This window comes from Ciconia boyciana, chromosome 13, assembly GCF_034638445.1.
Source record: "Ciconia boyciana chromosome 13, ASM3463844v1, whole genome shotgun sequence".
Taxonomy (NCBI): domain Eukaryota; kingdom Metazoa; phylum Chordata; class Aves; order Ciconiiformes; family Ciconiidae; genus Ciconia; species Ciconia boyciana.
In genome coordinates, this window is record NC_132946.1 from 17575051 (window position 1) to 17592361 (window position 17311).

At 68.2% G+C, this 17311-nt stretch overlaps 1 protein-coding gene across 3 annotated transcripts in view; it reads right to left on the minus strand.

The window, feature by feature from the left end:
* Window positions 1–15992, minus strand: part of CORO7 (coronin 7) — a 39310-nt gene extending 23318 nt beyond the window's left edge. Inside the window, exons 1-8 of one of the 3 annotated variants that reach the window (XM_072877638.1) lie at window positions 15864–15987; window positions 14343–14576; window positions 12223–12319; window positions 11846–11920; window positions 10005–10075; window positions 9440–9623; window positions 8754–8830; window positions 7536–7586 (exon numbers count right to left, since the gene is read on the minus strand). In XM_072877638.1, the coding sequence (XP_072733739.1) occupies window positions 7536–7586; window positions 8754–8830; window positions 9440–9623; window positions 10005–10075; window positions 11846–11920; window positions 12223–12319; window positions 14343–14576; window positions 15864–15923 (849 nt within the window). In that variant the 5' untranslated portion in view covers window positions 15924–15987. Of the gene's footprint in view, window positions 1–7535; window positions 7587–8753; window positions 8831–9439; window positions 9624–10004; window positions 10076–11845; window positions 11921–12222; window positions 12320–14342; window positions 14577–15863 lie in introns of all 3 variants that reach the window. The other 2 variants (XM_072877639.1, XM_072877640.1) reach the window with 2 other exon arrangements.
* Between the last annotated feature and the right edge of the window lie 1319 nt (window positions 15993–17311).

A 17311-nucleotide genomic window follows, 5' to 3' on the forward strand; every position in this document is an offset into this window, starting at 1 on the left:
CGCGGTGCCAAGCTCATCCTCCCCCTGGCTCTGGCACGCGAGCCTCCTTGCCAGCACAAACACAGCACTCGCCAGCCAGCGCGGCTCACTTGGAAGAGGCAGCGCTGGCCAAGCTGAGCCCGGCACTCGCAGCCGCAGGGGCAGGATGTGGGGCAGGAGGGGCCCATCCCCCACCTCCAACATGCTGGCACCGGAGCCGGCTCCCAGGGGGAGAAGGGCCTGGAGAAGGGAGCACGTCCCAGGATCGGTGCGGAGAGGGATGGAAACCCCGGGAGCCAGGGCCAGCCTGCTCGTCGGCCGGAAGAGCACTTCTGCACCTGAGCCGTGCGGCTGTGGCAGCCAAAACTCAACAGCTGGAGATTCGATAGCCAACTGCGCCGGCTCTGCTGGCTCCTGTGCACCGCTGGTCGCCTGGACCCCAGCACAGCACCCGAGAGACAGCGGTGGGTGGCAGCCCCCCGGGGCAGGCAGCATGGCCGGCAGAAGGCAGGGCGATGCCACGGCCACTCCCAGCCCACATTGTGCTGGCTGCGGCGCGGGGCCATGTTTTCTGCATTAGTTCCATCCCGGCTGAGCAGTACGTATGGCAGCAAGTATGCGGGGAGGCCGGGGACGGGGTGCTCCACTCTTGGTGGTGGCAGATGTTGCCAGAGGTGAGCGTGCGGGGCCAGACGGCAGTCAGTCCTGGGAGGGCCCCTGAGGACCCCCTGCCCCGGTGCTGAGGGTCTTGGTAGGGATGGGGCGGTGTGACCTGGCACTGACGGTGGCCAGTGGAGAGCCCTGGGGCGGCCGTGGGGCTGCTGCGGGTCCCTGGGGCTGGCAGAGCTGGGCAGAGACGCTGGCACCCAGCCAGGGCGATGCTGGGACCCCCCCCCGTGTCCCTGGAGCAGGGGACCCACTGCAGCCCAAGGAACAGGGATCCCTCCCGAGCTGCTTGTCCCCCCGGCAGGCTGAGAGGAGCCCACCCGCTCTGGGGCGGCACGCGGGGAGCCGAGGAGGCCTCCCAGCTCCCTGGCCACACCAGCGCTGAGGCAGCCCAGCCTCCTCCAGCCCATTGCATGGGTCCAGCCCAGCTGGTTTTAGGCAGCCCAGGCTGGGGGGAGCTTGTGCTCCCTCCTCAGAGCCGGATCGGCTGCATGGGGAGGGTTTCCCGGCACCGTCCTTCTCCCCATCTCAACCCACTCCTCCCAGCACAGGCTGGGGCGCGGCACCGGTACCCACGGGGGTCCCCAGCCCTGCTCCCTGGGCAGCCCCGGAGCACCCCGCTGCGGGCTGCGGGGGGGCCAGCGGCGGGGAGCAGGGCCAGCGTGTCGGATGCAGCTGTTGGCAGCGATGCCGTGGCGGGGCCGGGTGAGCTGGTAACAGCTGCCCGCAGGGAGCGACCGCCTTCGGCTCCTCGGCTGCCTGGGAGAGCCCGACACGAAGCAAACGCTGCTCCGGTGCTGGGGCGATCCCCGGGACCATCCCTGCCTCCGCGGGAGCAGTCGCCCTCAGCCGGGATGCAGGGCAGGGAGCGCCGGGGATGGGGAGCCCAGGGCAGGGCCGTGGGGCTGGATGGGCGGGAGGTAGCTGGGGGGGGTCACAGCTCTGCCCTTGGCAGAGACCCTGTGGCCGGCAGGGGCCGGGACAGCTCAGCCCTGCCCGTGCCGAGGCTGGCAGAGCATGGGCATGGCTAGCAGACCGCGAGCATCTGACCCCAGTGGGAAGCAACCCCAGCGGAGGGACCCGAGTGGGCGCAGGAGGCACCAGAGCTGGGCTGAGCCACCCCTTTGCCCAGCGGGTGCCAGGGCAGGAGGGGTCCCACAGGCCGGGGTACCACGGCGGGCTCCGGAGACAGACACCTCCTGTCCATACCGAAAGGACGGGTCCACTCGGGTGGGGAAAGCCATTGCTCCCTCCAAAATGCAAGGACCCGAGGCAGTGGGGGGCGGGAGGAATGGCTTCCTGGGGAGCCGAGGGGGTTAACCACGGCGCCGCATCCTCCTCCCCGCACAAGAATGTGAGTGATCTCCCTCTGCTGCCAAATCCCCATTACTCCAGAGGTGGCCAGGAGAGCGGAGCGGCCTCTCCCAGGCCAGCCCCGCTCCTGGTCTCTGCCCAGAGCTCGGGGAGACCCTGAGCTGTCACCTGCCCCTGAGGAAGCGCAGAGAGCCCGGCCACCGCACACGACGGCAGCGATGCTCCGGCAGCCGTCACACTGCCGGCGCTGGCCCCTGCCCGCTGCCGGGTGTGGGGTGTCTGCGCAACGGTGGGGAGGGATCGGGGCGAGCCCCCTCCTGCCCACGCCGCCTCCCTGGTCCCACCGGCCAGGGCAGCATCGCCCTGGTGCCCCCACGCCCCGGGGGGAGCTGGGCACCGACAGCGCTGTGCGGGCTCTGCCTCTCCCGCCCCGCTGCCAGCACAGCCCCCCACCGCTGTCCAGCCCCTCCTGCCCTTGGTGAGGCCAATGCAACGTCCCCGAGGATGCTGCCGGCCCAGCAAGGGCAGGAAGGTGAGTGGGCTCCCACCGGAACAGCCCCCACGGCTGCAGAGGCTCCCACCTCGGCACAGATGCTCAGGCATGGGACAGGAGCAGGGCCACGTGGGCTGGGCAGACCGCAGCACCCATCCGCACCCATCACCATCATCCACACCTCTCCCACATCTCATCTCTTCTTGCAGCCACCGGTGCCGCCAGGCCTGCCGTGAGGCTGTTATCAAATCCCCAAAACACCTTTGCCCTCTCGAGTATGAGCCTGCCAGGAGCCCCAGCTCAAGCAGCAAGCTGGGGGGCTCCCAAAATGCCATGCGGAGCCCCAGGTAAGTAAGGTGCCGACCCGCGCCCTCGTGCCTGCACCCTGTCGCGCCGGCGAGACTGTCACCAGCGGGAGGGAAGGGCACCCAGGCGAGGGCGAGCCGGTGCCCCCGCCCGCCCGCATCCCTCATGATGCCGCTGGCTCTTCCCGAATCCCCCTCGACTTCCCCATGTCTGCAATACCAAGCGGCATTCCTGGGAAGGACGGCCGAGGGGGAAGCAGAGCAGAGGAAATATAAACAGTCCCGTGCAACTACACTGGGGAACAGAAGCATGAGAGCGCCGAGCGCGCGGTGCTATAAATAGGCAGCCCAGAGCCAGGCCAACTTTTTCAAAGCTTCCCACGGTCTCCTTGGGAATGTGGGATGCTGCGGACCTTCCCCCAGCCTGGAGGAAGCCGCTGCCGAGGCTGGGAGTCAGGTACCCCCGGGGTGACCCCGGCGTGGGATACCGCGCCGATGGGGTGGGAGGGAGGAAGGCTAAAAGTCTCTCTATGCATCTTCCCCCAGCGAGTGGTCCCCAACCGGTCCCGGGCTGACAGCCGGATCCTGGGCAGAGGCGACACGTCGGGGTCCGTGGGGTCCTGGCTGTGGGCACGGCTGGATTACCCCAGCCTGGATCTCTGCCTCGCCACGGCATCGCCCTGCCACCATAGCCTTTCGCTGCCCACGGAAACCCTCTCCCACTGTGGCGGGGGGCTGGTGTGGCCCATGGGACGGTGGCCATGGTTTGGGAGCGGGGCTGGAGTCCCTCTCCCACCCCTGGGGGCCATGGGCAGAGATGGAGCACCCCTGGCCTCAGGGGGACAGCACGGTCCTGCCCCACACCAGGCGTGCTCGGAGGGCTGTGAGCCCCGGTGCTCCCAGGCACGGAGCTCTGCCCCCGGCATGGCCCACGAGGTGGGGGGACAAACCCGTGGAGGGGACAAACCCACGGGGACACCCTCCCAGCTGTCCCCAGGCACCCTCAGCCCTGGTCCCGCTCATTAAAACAGAGCTCATTAAAACGTGAGCAGGAGCGTGTGCTCACCCAGCGCACACAGCCGTTCCCTCGCCCCCGGTCCTGCCGAAACGCCGGCAGGGGAAGTTTCTCGTGAGAACGAAGCCGGCTCCTCTCCATCCCACACTGGCCGTGCTCGGCGGCGGCCCCGCAGCCCGGCACCAGCGGCACCCGCCCCGGCCCTGTAATGGGAGCCAGGTGCCGGCCAGATGCGTGCAGCCCCTCGCACGAGCGTGCAGCGTGCGGGGGTGGGATGCGGCCCATCAGCTCCGCACACCGCGGGCCCGGAGCGATGCTGTGTCTGGCCGATGCGGCTCTGCTGCACCAAACCGGGGCACCGGCTCCTGTGCGGCCACGCTGCCCACACGGCGTGGGATGATCCCCCCCATGTAGCAGCTTTCTGCCCCTGGCAGCCACCTCCCTTCTTTCCAGCAGCGTCTCCAAGTGTTTTTGATTGCACACCCCTGTCAGTAAATATTTTTGAGGATGCATCCCCAGCAGATGTATATTGATTGATGTAGAAATGATATGCACGTGCTGCTGAAGGCCTAGTATTTTCTCCTCCTCCCTCCCCGGGATTGCCTTGTGCACCCTGCTTTGGAGAGCGCTGCTTTAGAGGCCAGGCGAGACCCTGGCCCGTGGGTGCAGGCAGGCTGCTGCATGCCCGTCTGGCCCCCGCCAGCCCCGGCAAGAGGAAGCCCAGGGACCCAGCCCGGGGACCCAGGGCTTGCCAGGACCCAGAGGAGAGGGTGGCCAGGGGAGCGGGCAAGCAGAGATGCCACCTTAGTACCCCACGCCATACCCAAATTGCTGCCCTACACTGGACCCACCTGGGGCATCAGCCAGGGTACGGGCACCCTCCTGGTGCTGCGACCCCCGACTCAGCACCCTGCCCCCCAGCCCCCTCCCCTCACGCCTGAAGGACCACGGCTGATGCACGATGCACCCCAAGGGCACGGCCCGAGGGAACGTGGGAGGGACATTTCGGGGGTTTGCCCAGGCATTGTGGGGAGGGCGAGGGCGGGAGCGGAAAAGCTACGGCAGAGCTGAAGCTGGGAGGGAGAGGATGTGACTCGTTCCAGTGAGAGGGTCAAGGCGAGGAGGGCGACCACCAGCACCCGTGGGAGGGGAGGGTGGGCTGTGGCCAGGTCAGCGCAGCGCTGGGAGGGGATGAGGCAGAGGATGGGACTCACGGGACCGCTCCGGAAGGACAGCGGCTCTCAGACCCAGACGCAGCCGGGCAGGGGGAGCGCAGCTGCACGGGGAGGCACGGCAGGACCCGCTGCAGCAAAGGGGTGGCCCCGGCATCTCCAAGGCGAGTTTAGGGGGCCCAGGAAGGCAGGCTGGGCAGCAACGGGGTGCAAGCCCAGCCCTAATGCTCGCAGAGGGGCTGCTGTGGAAGCACCTCCCTGCTTCAGCCCAGACACAGCAATGAGGGACTGGGGGTCCAGCAGGCTGAGGCCACTGCTCTCCCAAGGGAGGTAGGGGCCTTGGGTATGTACCAGGCACCCTCTGGGGTCAGCCAGACCCCGGCCGTGCTGCTCTCACTGCGTCACACTCTCCCGGCCGCTGCTGGGACGTGCTCAAAATAGCTGTGATGGACACAGCCAGGAATGGGGGGTCAGGCCCCCATCGAGGGCACGGCCGCAGGCAGCCTGCCAGCCTGGCCCTGGACCGGGCAGGCAGCGCACCCTCCTCGCCATCCACCCTCGGTCCCCAGGCCTGCACGTGCTGCATCTGCAAGACCCGAGAGCGCTGTCAGGCATCACGGCACCGCAGCGGCGACCCCTCCTCCCCGCTCCTGAGGCTCTTATTTTAGCATCCTTCTCCCTTGCTCTAAAAAAAGGAACGGTTTAATGAGGCAGGCTTGACAAATTAAGAAAACCAGCCGGAGGAGCAGCCCTCTACCGAGGACGGCTTTGGCACCACGTGCCGCAAAGGGAGCGGGGTGAGCCGGCGGTGGTGCTGAGCCCAAGCCCTTCGCCTGCTGCAGAGGAAACCCAGCCGTGGCGTCGCAGGGGCCAGCCCAGCTGGAAAACCCATCACGCCGCTCACCTCGCTCACCACTGTGAAAAACCGGGCGACTTCAAAGCCGGGAGCTCACGAGGTGCTGGCACTGCACGGCGGCCCCAGCATCACCCGGTTTCGTAACCATGCTGGCCCGGGGGAGAAGGAGCCTTTCCAAATAACCCGGCCCTCCAGCAACCGGGCAAAAAAGAAAAAACAAAACACAGGAGTGTTATTCCTCTTGGCTAAGCAAGCCCTGTGCAAACTTCCAGAGGATTTATGGCATTTTAAAGTTTTCCCCTTCAGCACAATACTTCTCCAAGACTAAACATCTTCATCAATTCTGAGCCGGCCGGGGTTAGGGCTGCGGCGCGGCAGCGCTCGGCCGCGGCAGCGAAGGTGCATATTTCTCTTGGCAAACCCTGAGCGCCGGCCCCAGGCTGGATCAGACGGCAGCGGAGGGAAGTGAGCTGCCTGCTTTGAACAGCCACCATCATTCACACGTTATTTTTAATAGCTCAGCGAGACAGAGTCCACCCTCCCCAGGAGACTTGGCTCAAGCCCATCACGCTCACAGCTTTGCCGAAACGTTGTTATACAAGCCGACAGGTCTGGCAGGGGGAGAAGTGGGGGGCAGGCGGGGAGGGGAGCAGCGCCTGGGGCCGTCAGTGGATAGGCGCAGGATGAGCTTGGGAGCAGAGACTGGTACCTTCCGGCCATGCTGAGTGGCACCCGGAGCAGGGGAGCGTCACGGGGGCCGCTTGAGGGCCGGGAGCACTTTGCCCTGGCTCTCTTGCACGTGTAATCGCTGGGTTTATATTTATATATTGTGGTGGTGTATTTATAAGGCTGCCTGAAGGGTCAGGGCACCGCTCGTACCCGCAGAAAGCGCCCAAGGGCCTTACAGGAGCTCAGCTCCTGGGCTCTGCGCAGGGGCAGCCGGCGGCAGCAGAGTCCCGGTGCAGCGCAGTGCCAGAGCACCGGCTCCCTCCGGTCGGTGCCCGGGGTTACCGCTAGGCCCAAGCATAGGCACCAGAGGCCGTGGGCACGCGTGCGCCGGCGGCAGGAGAGGCACAAGGAGCAGCAGAGCCTCCTGCGGCCATCTTGCCCTGCTCTCCACTGCATCCCTCCCCTCCCAAAGGCTTCCAGCCCCTTCTGCAGTGAGGGACGGCGGCCGCCGGCAGCCAGAGCCCCCAAGCCACAGGAAACCTCTAATAAGAGGCTGTTTAAACTCGACGTCAAGGCTTAAGTCCTCTACTTATTTCTTAATCGCTGTTATTTGCTGAGCTGTGCGGATCCAGCCACCCAGCCCTCACCCTTGGCAGGTCCTCATCCCCAGGAGCCTTTTGCTCAGCTCCCGCACAGCGGTGCAGAGCCCAGGAGCTCGCAGCCACGACACAGCCCTCGCACCCACGGAGCTTGGGATCGCTGCCTGCAGGGCTCGGGATCGCTGCCCACAGGCAGAGCGCCCCAGCAGCAGCGTGCCAGTGCACCGGGGGAGCTTGCCAGCCCCAGCGGGAGGGCAGGGGTCCCCTGTGCCAAACCCCACCGGGGCTGAGGAGGAGGCTGCCCATTCCCCCTGCCCTCAGCCCATGCCGTCGCATCGCCTCTCCCAAGCTGTGCCAGGGCTGGGACAGTTTGGGGCAGCGAGCCCACCCCACGACAGGCAGCGGGCACCCCGGTCAGGCAGGGCTGCCTGCACCACGTCGCCCAGCACACTCGGGAGGGATGGTACCTGGGAGGCAGCCGGGCTGGCTCGGGGGTCAAAGATCCGCAGTTTCTTGTCCTGTTGAGATAAAAAGAAAACAGAGGAGGGTTAAGGACCCTGGGGCCAGCAGGATGTCAGGCCGTATTAGGCAAAAGGCTGGAGCGAGCAGCCCCCCTCCTTCCTGCCCATCACTTTCCTGCCTGCGGTCCCTGCCTCTATGGATGGCTCGCACAGTGTCCCCCGGGTGCTGCCCCACATCGCAGGCAGGGGCACACCCCCGGGACCCCCACAGCCTCACCAGGACCCCAACACCCTCAAAACTGCTCCCAGAGAAGGGGGGAGCCTCCGAAGTAGAGCCAGGGCTGGAGCCTGACCCTCGGACGCTAACCTGCCAGCGCTCCCCAGCATCCCGCAGGCAGGGGAGCGAGCCTTCTCCTGCCCGGCACCCCACTGCCTAACGGGGTGCGGGACGCCCTTCGGAAATGGCTGGCTGGGGCGCGGAGGCAGCAGGGAGGCGCCCCGGTGCCAGCCTTGCTGCCAGGGTGCTGGCTAGAGCCGCACGGCACGGCCCAGCGCGGCCTCGGGGGCCACACGGCATGGCCCGGGGGCTGGCCCGCACCCCAGCCGGCACGGCTCGGGGTTTTAGCCTCCGCGCTCGGCCCGCACACGCGGTAACGGGCGCCGACGGCTCGCGTAGCCCGCACGCTCGGTCTGCGCGCTCGGCCGGCCTCCGTGCTCCACCCCGGGCCCACCGGCTCGCTCGGCCCGCTCGCCCGGCACAGGGGGGCTGCCTGCTCGCTCGGCCTGCAGGCTCGGTCTGCGGGCCCGGCTGGGCCTGCGCGCCGGGCCCTGCTCGCCCGGCCTCTGTGCGTGGCCTGGGGCCCTGGCAGCTGGCTCGGCCCGCACGCTTCGCCTCCGCAGCGGGCCCGCGGGCTCAGCGCGGCGGGGAGCCCGCTCGCTCGGGCCGTGCGCTCGCTCTGCCCGCGGGCTCAGCGCGGAGCCCCGCGGCCCGGTGCTCAGCCGGCCCCCGCGCCCGCCTCAGGAGCCCGCCCGGCCCGCAGCGCGGGCCGCGAGCAGCAGGCGCCATCTAGTGCCGCCGTCCCCTCCGCCCCGGCGCCCGCTGACGCCGTGTCTGCCCTGTTCTCCCCAAAAGCGGGGCACCGTGTGCCCCCCGGGACCGGGGCGCAGGCGGCTGCCAGCCGGGCCGGGCCGGGCCGCGGGCGGAGGCCCAGGCGAGGCGCTCACCTTGCAGGAGGTGCCGAGGAGGCGGCCGTCCGGCTTCCAGGCCAGGCTCTGCAGCTGGTCCCCGTGGGAGTCCAGGGCTGCGGGGGGAAAGCGGGCTCAGGACGGGCATCGAGCCGGGCTCCTGCCGCGGATGAGCACCCTCCCTCTCCCACCCGTGGGCGCGGGAGCGCTTGCCGGGGGAAATGATCCGGTCTTTCCGAAAGGCAGAGCAGGGGCCAGGACCCACGGGGACGCTGCCGCGACCGAGCGCCGCTGGCAGCTCGATCCGAAGGGTGGCGGCCCTGGGAAAGCCGCAGGGCGCTCACACCCCTGCGCTGCTGCCCAGGCTCCTCTCCCCATCGCCTTAGCTGAGCTCTGGGCAAGGCTGGTCAGCAACAGCTCGCAGCACCCGCATCTACCCACGCGCTGGGACACGCGGGGAGAGGGACCCGTCACGCCAGGGGATCCCCAGCAAAGCTGCCACAGACACCCCGGGCAGCACAGGAGCCTTTTACACCGCTACATCAGAGCGTAGGGGAGCCCGTCCGCACGCACGAGGGGCTGCGGTGCTCCCTGCCCAAAAAGCCACCCGTGCTGCCTGTTCGGTGACGCTGAGGTCTGGACTTGAGCCCGTTGCTTGAGCCCAGGCACCTGCACGGTGGAGATACACGTCGCGGGCAGGAGCCGGCAGGCACGGCCATGCCTACCTGTCAGCGGCTGCTGCTGCCCCACGTCCCAGACGGTGACTCGCTTCCCCGCGCCACTGGCCAGGATGCCGTCCGCCGTGGGGTGGAACTGCAGCACGTCCACCGGGCCCCCCATGGGCCCCAGGGTCAGCCCCGCGCCACCGGGCATGTCCTGGCCGCTCTCGGGCAGGCGCCACACCTTCACCTGCAGCCCCAGGGAGAGGTGGGTCAGTCCCCAGGCAGGCGAGTCGGACCCGGCTGGGTGCCGGCAGCGCTTGACCTGGGCTTACTGCTTTTCCAGGCTTTGGTCCCCGAGGACACCAGGTGACTCCTCGTAGCAGCTCGGTGGGATGAGAGCTGCGGGCATCCCAGGTGGGAGAGGGCTGATCCCTGGCTGACACCATCTGCCCCTGTCCCCCACAATCTGGGGACATCCCACACCGCTCCCCAAGGCTGGCACCCTCCACCCCAGGCTCCTCTTATTCCCCTCACTCCGGTTCCATCTCCTCCGGGCTCTACAGTGAATCCCAGAGACACGCCGGGGACACAGGGTGCCCTGTCAGGACCCCCGGCACCAAGCACTCACCGTCTCGTCAGCAGAGCCTGTAGCCAGCAGGAGCTGATCGAAGGGCGAGAAGTCAAAGTCTGTCACCACATCTGGAAGGAGAAGGGCGGAGGTTCATCCCCGCATCACCCTGCAGACAGCTCGTCCGCACGCCTTCACTCTTCCCCAGCCTCAGACCCTTTTCATACACACACATGAGCAGGCAGGCGCGGGCAGCCGGGGTCAGATCCAGCCCCTCTGAGGCATTTTGAGCAGCTCAGCTTTGCTGCGAGAGCCTGAGCCCCTCCATGCTGTCCGTCAGGGTCTCGCACCCCTTCTTGGGGGGACGGGAGCCCTGCAGGGCAGCACCACGCAATTGCATCTCCCCGTCTAACCCACTGTCACCCAGGTTTGGCTCTCATTTCAGGACGGACATCCCCAGGAGGCACAGGGAGAAGCATGAACAGCACAAGGGCGTATGTGCGGGCCTGGATGCTGGCAAGCGAGGCCGCGGCCAGCTGGGGCCGTGCTGGTAACAAGGCTCCCTTTGTAACGCCCCGGCTCGGCGCGTCGGTGGCAGGGACGCTCCTCACGGCTCCAGCAGCAGGGCCCCGCGGGAGGAAGGCTGGCACCATCAGCAGCAGCCCCTCGGATGCATTTGGCACGCTCGGGAAAGTAGGTCACTGTGTACTTTTCTGCTTCCAGGAGGCTGCAGAGAGACAGGCCCAGGAGGCACGAAAAGTGAGCAGCTCGCTCTGCTGCATTTGCCCCGGGAGGAGAGAAAAATCCCTTCCCTGCTTTGGAGGCACTTCTCTGGCACAGCCAGCATCAAAGGGCTCACGCTAAATCTCATTAAGAAGCCGTTAATGTTGCGCTGGCTCCCTGCGCACCCCTCAGCGCTCGCCTGGGACCAGCGGAGCTCGCTGGCCTGCTTGCGAGCGCGGTGCAGGTCTCTGTGTCCAGCCCTGCGCCGCTGGGGCAGGGACCGAGCTGGGCGGAGGCAGCACAGGCTGGGCATGCCGCACCGTACTGCAGCAATGCCAAGGCACCGCACGCAGGAAGGCGGCGCTGGGACTGGCTCCCGCCTTGCTGCTCTGGTGCAATTTTTGGGAAATGGGTGGTCGGTGCCCCCCGGGCTGGCACTGCTGCTCCAACACCAGGAGAGGGGTACCCTGAGCTCCCCACCGCTCCTTCCCCGCGCCCGGGCAGGAGGCAGAGCCCTCCGCCTCCGTGGCACGTGCTCCTCTGCCAGCGGCAATGCTGCCAGCCGCCTCTTCCCCTGCGGCACTCGCTCTGCCCATATCAGAGCCGCTCAGGGCCACACAGCCGCCAGCCCAGCCTGTTCCTCCCGTCGCCGGAGCCAGGTACACCCGCAGTGACGCCGTCCCCAGCTCCTCTGCCAGCCCGGCACTGGGCGTACTGGGAACTTCAGGGCGTGCAATGAGTAACACGGTAAGGGTGTGCTAGAGGAAGAGCGTGAGCAAGAGCTACGTGTTCAGACCTCACTGCAGCTTGAGAGATGAAGGGACGTGGATCTCTTTGGCTTCTTAGCAAAAGCCCAGCCTGGCAGAGCCCCGTGTGGTCAGCGTGGCTGCAGTCGGTTTGTGCCTCCCGCACAAGTGAGACTTGTCAGGGTCACCCTGCCCGTGGGTGATGGTCCCTGGGGACTCCAGCAGCTCCCCCAGCCCCTCGACTGCAAAACACACAGCCTAACACGGCATCCCGGGCTGGGACTCAGCACCTGAGCCCCTCTGCACAGCCCACGCTGGGCCGAACGCCTCCTGTGGAGGTGAGAGGTGGTACCCAACTCCTTGGTGCCCCAGTGCAGAGCGCGGCGGAAGCACGGGACAAGCCGGACTGGGGCTGGCAGACGCCCAGCTCACCTGAGTGGCAGCAGAGCTGAGACACGGTCCTCTTGCCTCCGTCCTCGCACTCCAGCGGCACGATGCCCAGCACACCTGCAGGAGAGGACACAGGAGCAGGTCACCAGCCGCTCGCCAGCCTGCCCATCGCCCACAAGATGCTCCCAGGAATGCCCAGAGCCTGGGACACAGTGGGGGGGCACCCAGCTTTGCAATGCAAGCCAAGAAATGCAGGACTGTCAGCACCTTTGGGGGAACTCGGGGAAAGCCTCCTCCACTCACCCTCATGCCTTCTGGGGTCCGTGGAGCTGACCCAGCAACGAGCCCCGCAGGGACCACAGGGAAAATCCACCCCACACCTCCCAGCCGCACTTGGCACACCTTCCCTTGTGCCTTACCTGCTGCCTCGGCATTGAACGCGATCCAGCGGCAGCTGGCCTTCACATGGTTCCCGCAGGACACAACGGAACCAGCCCGGATACCCCCGATCCAGGCCTGGGATGGAGAGGGAAAACCCATGTCAAGAGATGTCTCCGTTTCAGAGGAGCCCGACGCCCGGCCAGATCACGGCTGGAGGGGAGAAAACGAAGCACCGGCACAGCATTGCTAGAGACCCTCAGCCCCAACGGAGCTCCCACACCGATGGCCCTGGCTCTACCTGGAGGCTGCTGACACCAACGGAGCCGTGCCGGAGGCACTTTATAGGGCCCCTTCCTCTGGGATGGCCGGGGCAACGTGGCTGCTCATGCTCCCTGCATAAAAGCACAGCCCCTTGCCGGGGCTGGGGGCTTTGGGGCCAGCTTTGCCAGGAACGGCAGACAGGAGCATCCCGGCTCCCAGTGCTGCCTCTCCCCGAAACTGCCCCAGCCCCGGGCTTTCCCATGGTGGGAAGGGCTCAGAGGACTTTGCGATAAACTGATGTCGGGGAATTTGGGATGGGACAAGGGCTCTTGGGCTGCAAAGCACCGCAAGGTCAGGCCGTGGCCGATCGAGGCAGATAAACACCTCCGGCAGCGTGCTTCCTGCGTGGACAAGGAACTTCATTACAGCTCCAATACCAAAATCCTGCTTTGCAGTGTTTCTCACTGCTACTCCACAGTCGAGCACTGCACCTGTGGGGCACTGGGACGCCCTGCATCAGCCGGACCCGCTCCAGGTGACACAGACACCCAGCCTCAAGTGGCCACCAGGACCAGGAGCTCCCCAGCACACCCAGGGCCAAGTCCAACCCTTGAGCAAAGGCGTGTGTTTTACGGCTGCCACCATGCCTGCCCACCCGCCAGTGGCCACTGGCATTGCAGAGAGCTGCAGCAGGTGGCCGGAGTGGTGGCTACCCTGCAAGCAGGGCAGGGCCCTTTGCAGGGAAGGGAGGTGCGTACGCCACCCAAAAAGGACCGAGCCCCAGGTTTCCTCTCGTTGCACGGCTTCCTTTTGAGGCCTGAAGAGAGCAGCAGTTCCTGCAGCACTTCCTCTGGTCCTTGTCACAGCAGCCTGCTCGGTGGCAGACCTGTTAACCCTTCTCCTGCTGAAGGGAGGCTCCTCTCCCCGCACCCAGCAGGCGGGCTGGGGGCTGCAGCGGGGGTGGAGAACAGGTCTGGAGCATGACCAAGGAGGAAGGGCCCCACAATCTGCACCCCGTCACCCTGCACCGGTCCCTCGGTGAGGGGGGTCACTAGCCACATCTGGCCCCCAGCATCCGGGGGTACCACGCAGGACCCCTGCAGCGAGGTTTCGCAGAGTGACTGCTGAGCTGGTCCATCCCGGCCCCGCAACATCCCGCACGCAGGCGGGAGCCCCCGGGGAAACGATCCTTCCCACAGCGTGCCAGGGCAGCCGGTAAAGCATATGGTACCACTGTGTGCTACGTCCCTGAAACAAACGGCAAGCTTTCAGGGTGCCTGCGCCGGAAGAGCCCTGCAGACGCTGCCTGAAGGGGAGAAGCGACTCAGATGTGATCCTTCATGTTTACGCTGCGCTTCCTGATCTGGCCAGGTCAAGTGTCTGCCTTCGCCTCTGTAAACAAGCTGCTCTGCTCGGCTGGGGACACGAACAGCGTTTCCCGCTGTGACACCAGAGATGGGTTTGGAGATGAGACGTCCATCTCCCACCTCCTGCCCCGCAGAGCTGGGTGATGTGGCCTCACTTCCCAGGGACACGTTTCAGGCCTGGATGGGAAATGCCTTTTGGAAAGGCCACCTCCTGTGTGCCGAGCCCGGTGCGGGCTGCCGGAGGCAGAGCAGACGCCTCCCCGCACACCAGGGCAAGAGCACACCGCTCCTCGGTGTCCCGCAGAGCTCCCCCACCACGGGAACTGACACCAGGGCAGTGGTGACGGGGACGTCCCTGCCCAGCGAATGCCATAACCCCCCAGGGCCAGGCGTCCCAGCACCCACACCACGCAGATGCACATGCTCCCCGGGCCAGCCATTGGCAGCAGCTCATCCGCAGCCTGACGTTTGCAGCCAGACGCTCGGCTGGCTGAGATCTCGGTGACCTGCCACCTGCTCTGCAGACGCACCGAGGCTGGCACATTGCGGTGGTGCTGGGATGCTCGAGGCCAGGCACGATGGCAGGGACCACCACGTCCCCTCCTACAGCTGAAGCTCAGGGGGATGTTTCGGGTGCTCGCCAGGTCTGCAGAGGCGTGCGAGTGCAGGATGGGCCGGCCTGGCACAAGGGTGGCTTGGCTGGGAAGTTGCAGGGAAGGAGAGTGCTGAAGTCCAAAGGCTGGGAGAGAAACATTTTGGTGGCCCTGGGGGCCCCCAAATTCTTTTCAAAAGCAGCAAGACACAATGATTTTTAGCAGCATTACCCATCCAGCCTGAGGCCTCCACTTCTGGCCACATGGCTTATGCTGAAGAGTACCAGCTTCCCGCACCTGTGTGCCACCCCGGCACAACTGGTAACCAGAGCAGCCTGTGCCACACAACTGGTCCACGCTGTCCCTTCCCCACGTGGGACCGTCCCCAGCAGGGACCCTGCTCTAGCCATGCCAGCTCCCCTCTGCCCCACGGGCTGGGAGCCACCCGGGCAGGATCCCACCACCCGCCTCCACTGCGGCAGAGCAGCGGCAGCCTCGCTCACGGCTATGGTGCTACGGAGATGCCGGGCAAAGAGCGTCTGGCTCAGAGAGCTCCCAGAAGGGCTACGTGTCCTGGTAACGCTCCCCGATGTGGCCCACCCAGCACAACCCACCCCTGATCCAGTATCTCTTCATGAGCCAAGACGGATCACGACGCTCGGCACGGTTGGGGCTGTTTATTCGTGGGGCGGAGGCCGGAGCTGGGCACCACATGGCTCTGTGCTGCCTGGTGAGACCCACCAGACCTGCCCGGCCTCGGCGGTGCCGAGCTCCGCAGCTCACGGGCAGGGTGACGGAGCTCAGCACCATCCCGCCGGGCCCCACCGCTTCCTCTTTGCCTGCGGAAGCGGGGTGGCAGGAGCAGGGCCCAGCATGTCACGCTCAGGGTGCACGCTTCCCCGGCTGGCACGGGCGAGCCGGCGCTGCCCGGGGAAGGCCGAGCGCCGGCGAGGTACCAAGCCGAGCTGGGACGGCAGGCAGCGCGAACTGGAGGCCGACTGCCTGTGCCAGCTGTGCCCAGCCGGGTCTCACGGCAGGAGGGGCGCAGCCCGGCTCCCTGCCGCCCCGGGACGGGTACCCCAAGCCAGCGGCACCGGCTGCACCGGAGCAGCTCCCGGCCGGGGGGGCTGCACCGCCCCGGGAGAGGGCTGGGGTTCCCCGCCGGCACCCGGCTGCAAAGCGCCCCGCGGCCGGGAGCCTCCGCGGACGCCGGGGCGGGAAGCGGCGGGTGCCAAGGAGGGGCCGCCCGGGCGACGCTGCCGCACCGCGGCGGGGCACCGGGTGGGGGACCTGGGCAGGGCCCCGCCATACCGGCGGTGCCGCAGCAGCGGGACCCGGAGCCGCGCCCTACCGGGGCCGCCCCGCCCCTGCCCCTGCCCGCCGGGAGCCCCGACCCCGCCACCGCCCCCGCGCCTCCCCCCCGGTACCGGACGGCGGGGAGCGCCCCGCGGCGCTCACCTCCCTGCGAGGCAGCCGGGCCTCGGTGTGCCGGAACTTGGACGCCCTGAAGCGGTTCATGCTGCTCCGGCTGCACCGAGCCGCGCCGCGCCGAGCCCAGCCCCGCCGCTCCGCCCGCCCCGGGGCCGCCGCCGGCCACGCCCTCCCCCGCGGCCCCGCCCCGGGACACGCCCATGCCGCTTAGCCCCGCCTCTCCGCGCTGGACACGCCCCCCGCCCCCCGCGTGTCCCGTGCCCCCGGCTGTCCCCAGCGCAGGGACGCGTCCCGCCCCGGCGAGGGCAGTGTCTGCGGGGCAGAGACCCCCGCCCCGGCGCAGCGGCTCCCCGGGACCCTCCCCAGGGGCGACCGTCCCGCGGGTCCGGGCGGGCAGCGCCTTTCCCTGCCTCCCGCAGGCGGAAGGGAAGGCGGAGGCGCGGGGTGGCCCCGCGGGGTCATGGGGCGCGGGGGTCGCCGGACCGACAGCTGCCGCCCACGGTGCCCGCCGGGGCTGCGACCCCCTGCCGCCGCCCACATTTCCCGCCGCAGACAAGGGCTCCTTCGGGCTCCGGGCAGAGGGGACAGGGACAGCGACAGCGGGAGGTGCCCAGTCCCATGGGGCTCAGCGTCCCCGTCCCCGCCCGGGCCTTGCAGCCGGCGGTGAGCAGAAACTTCTGTGCACAGACGGCTGCCGGGAAGGGAAGGGGAGGGAGGGCTGGATCCGAGCCCACCGGGCCCGGCCGCGGCGTCACCCACGCCCGGTGGAGCCCAGGCCTCCTTCCCTGCCGCCCGGGCTGCGACACTGGCGTCCCCCTCGGCGCTCAGCGCTGCTGCCGCGCCCTCCCACGCAGCGCAGGGCCGGGCCTCTCTGCCGGCGCCCGAGCGCGCCAGCCCCGGTAACGGGGCCGGGGGAGGAACGCGCCTGGCACGAGTCCTCCTCCTCTCCGGAGGAAAGCTCCCGCCCCCGGCGCAGGCGGTGTGCCGGTGCAGCCGGTGTGCCGGTGCAGCCGCTCCGCGTTCAGGAAAGCCTTTACTTCAGTGCGCCGTCACGCCCCGCGCCAGGCAGGCGGACCGCCCTCGGCCGGGAGCAGAAGACCCCGGGCGCGGAGCCACCACCGGGCTGCAGGGCAGCTGCCTCCCACGGCCGGGCCGCCGCGGCCCCTCCGGAGGAGGGCGTCGCCGGGGGGTGCGGGGCCCGGCTGGGCCCGGCTCCCCACACCGGCCGGCGGGGACGAGCTCTCCCCGACAGGGTCCCGCCTGCCCGCCCCTCCCCCTGGCTCTCCTCAGCACGGTCACCGGGCACCGCTCGCGGGGGCTCTCCGGTGCTTCCCCCCAGGGCCGCCGCGCCGGGGCTCTGCTAGGGGTTCCCCGCCCGTGGCAGCTAAAACGCCCCGGCCACCCCCAACGGCCCAGGCCCCGCCGCCGCGGCCGAAGCCCGGGGCTACGCCGCGGCGCTACAGCGGCCGCGCCCG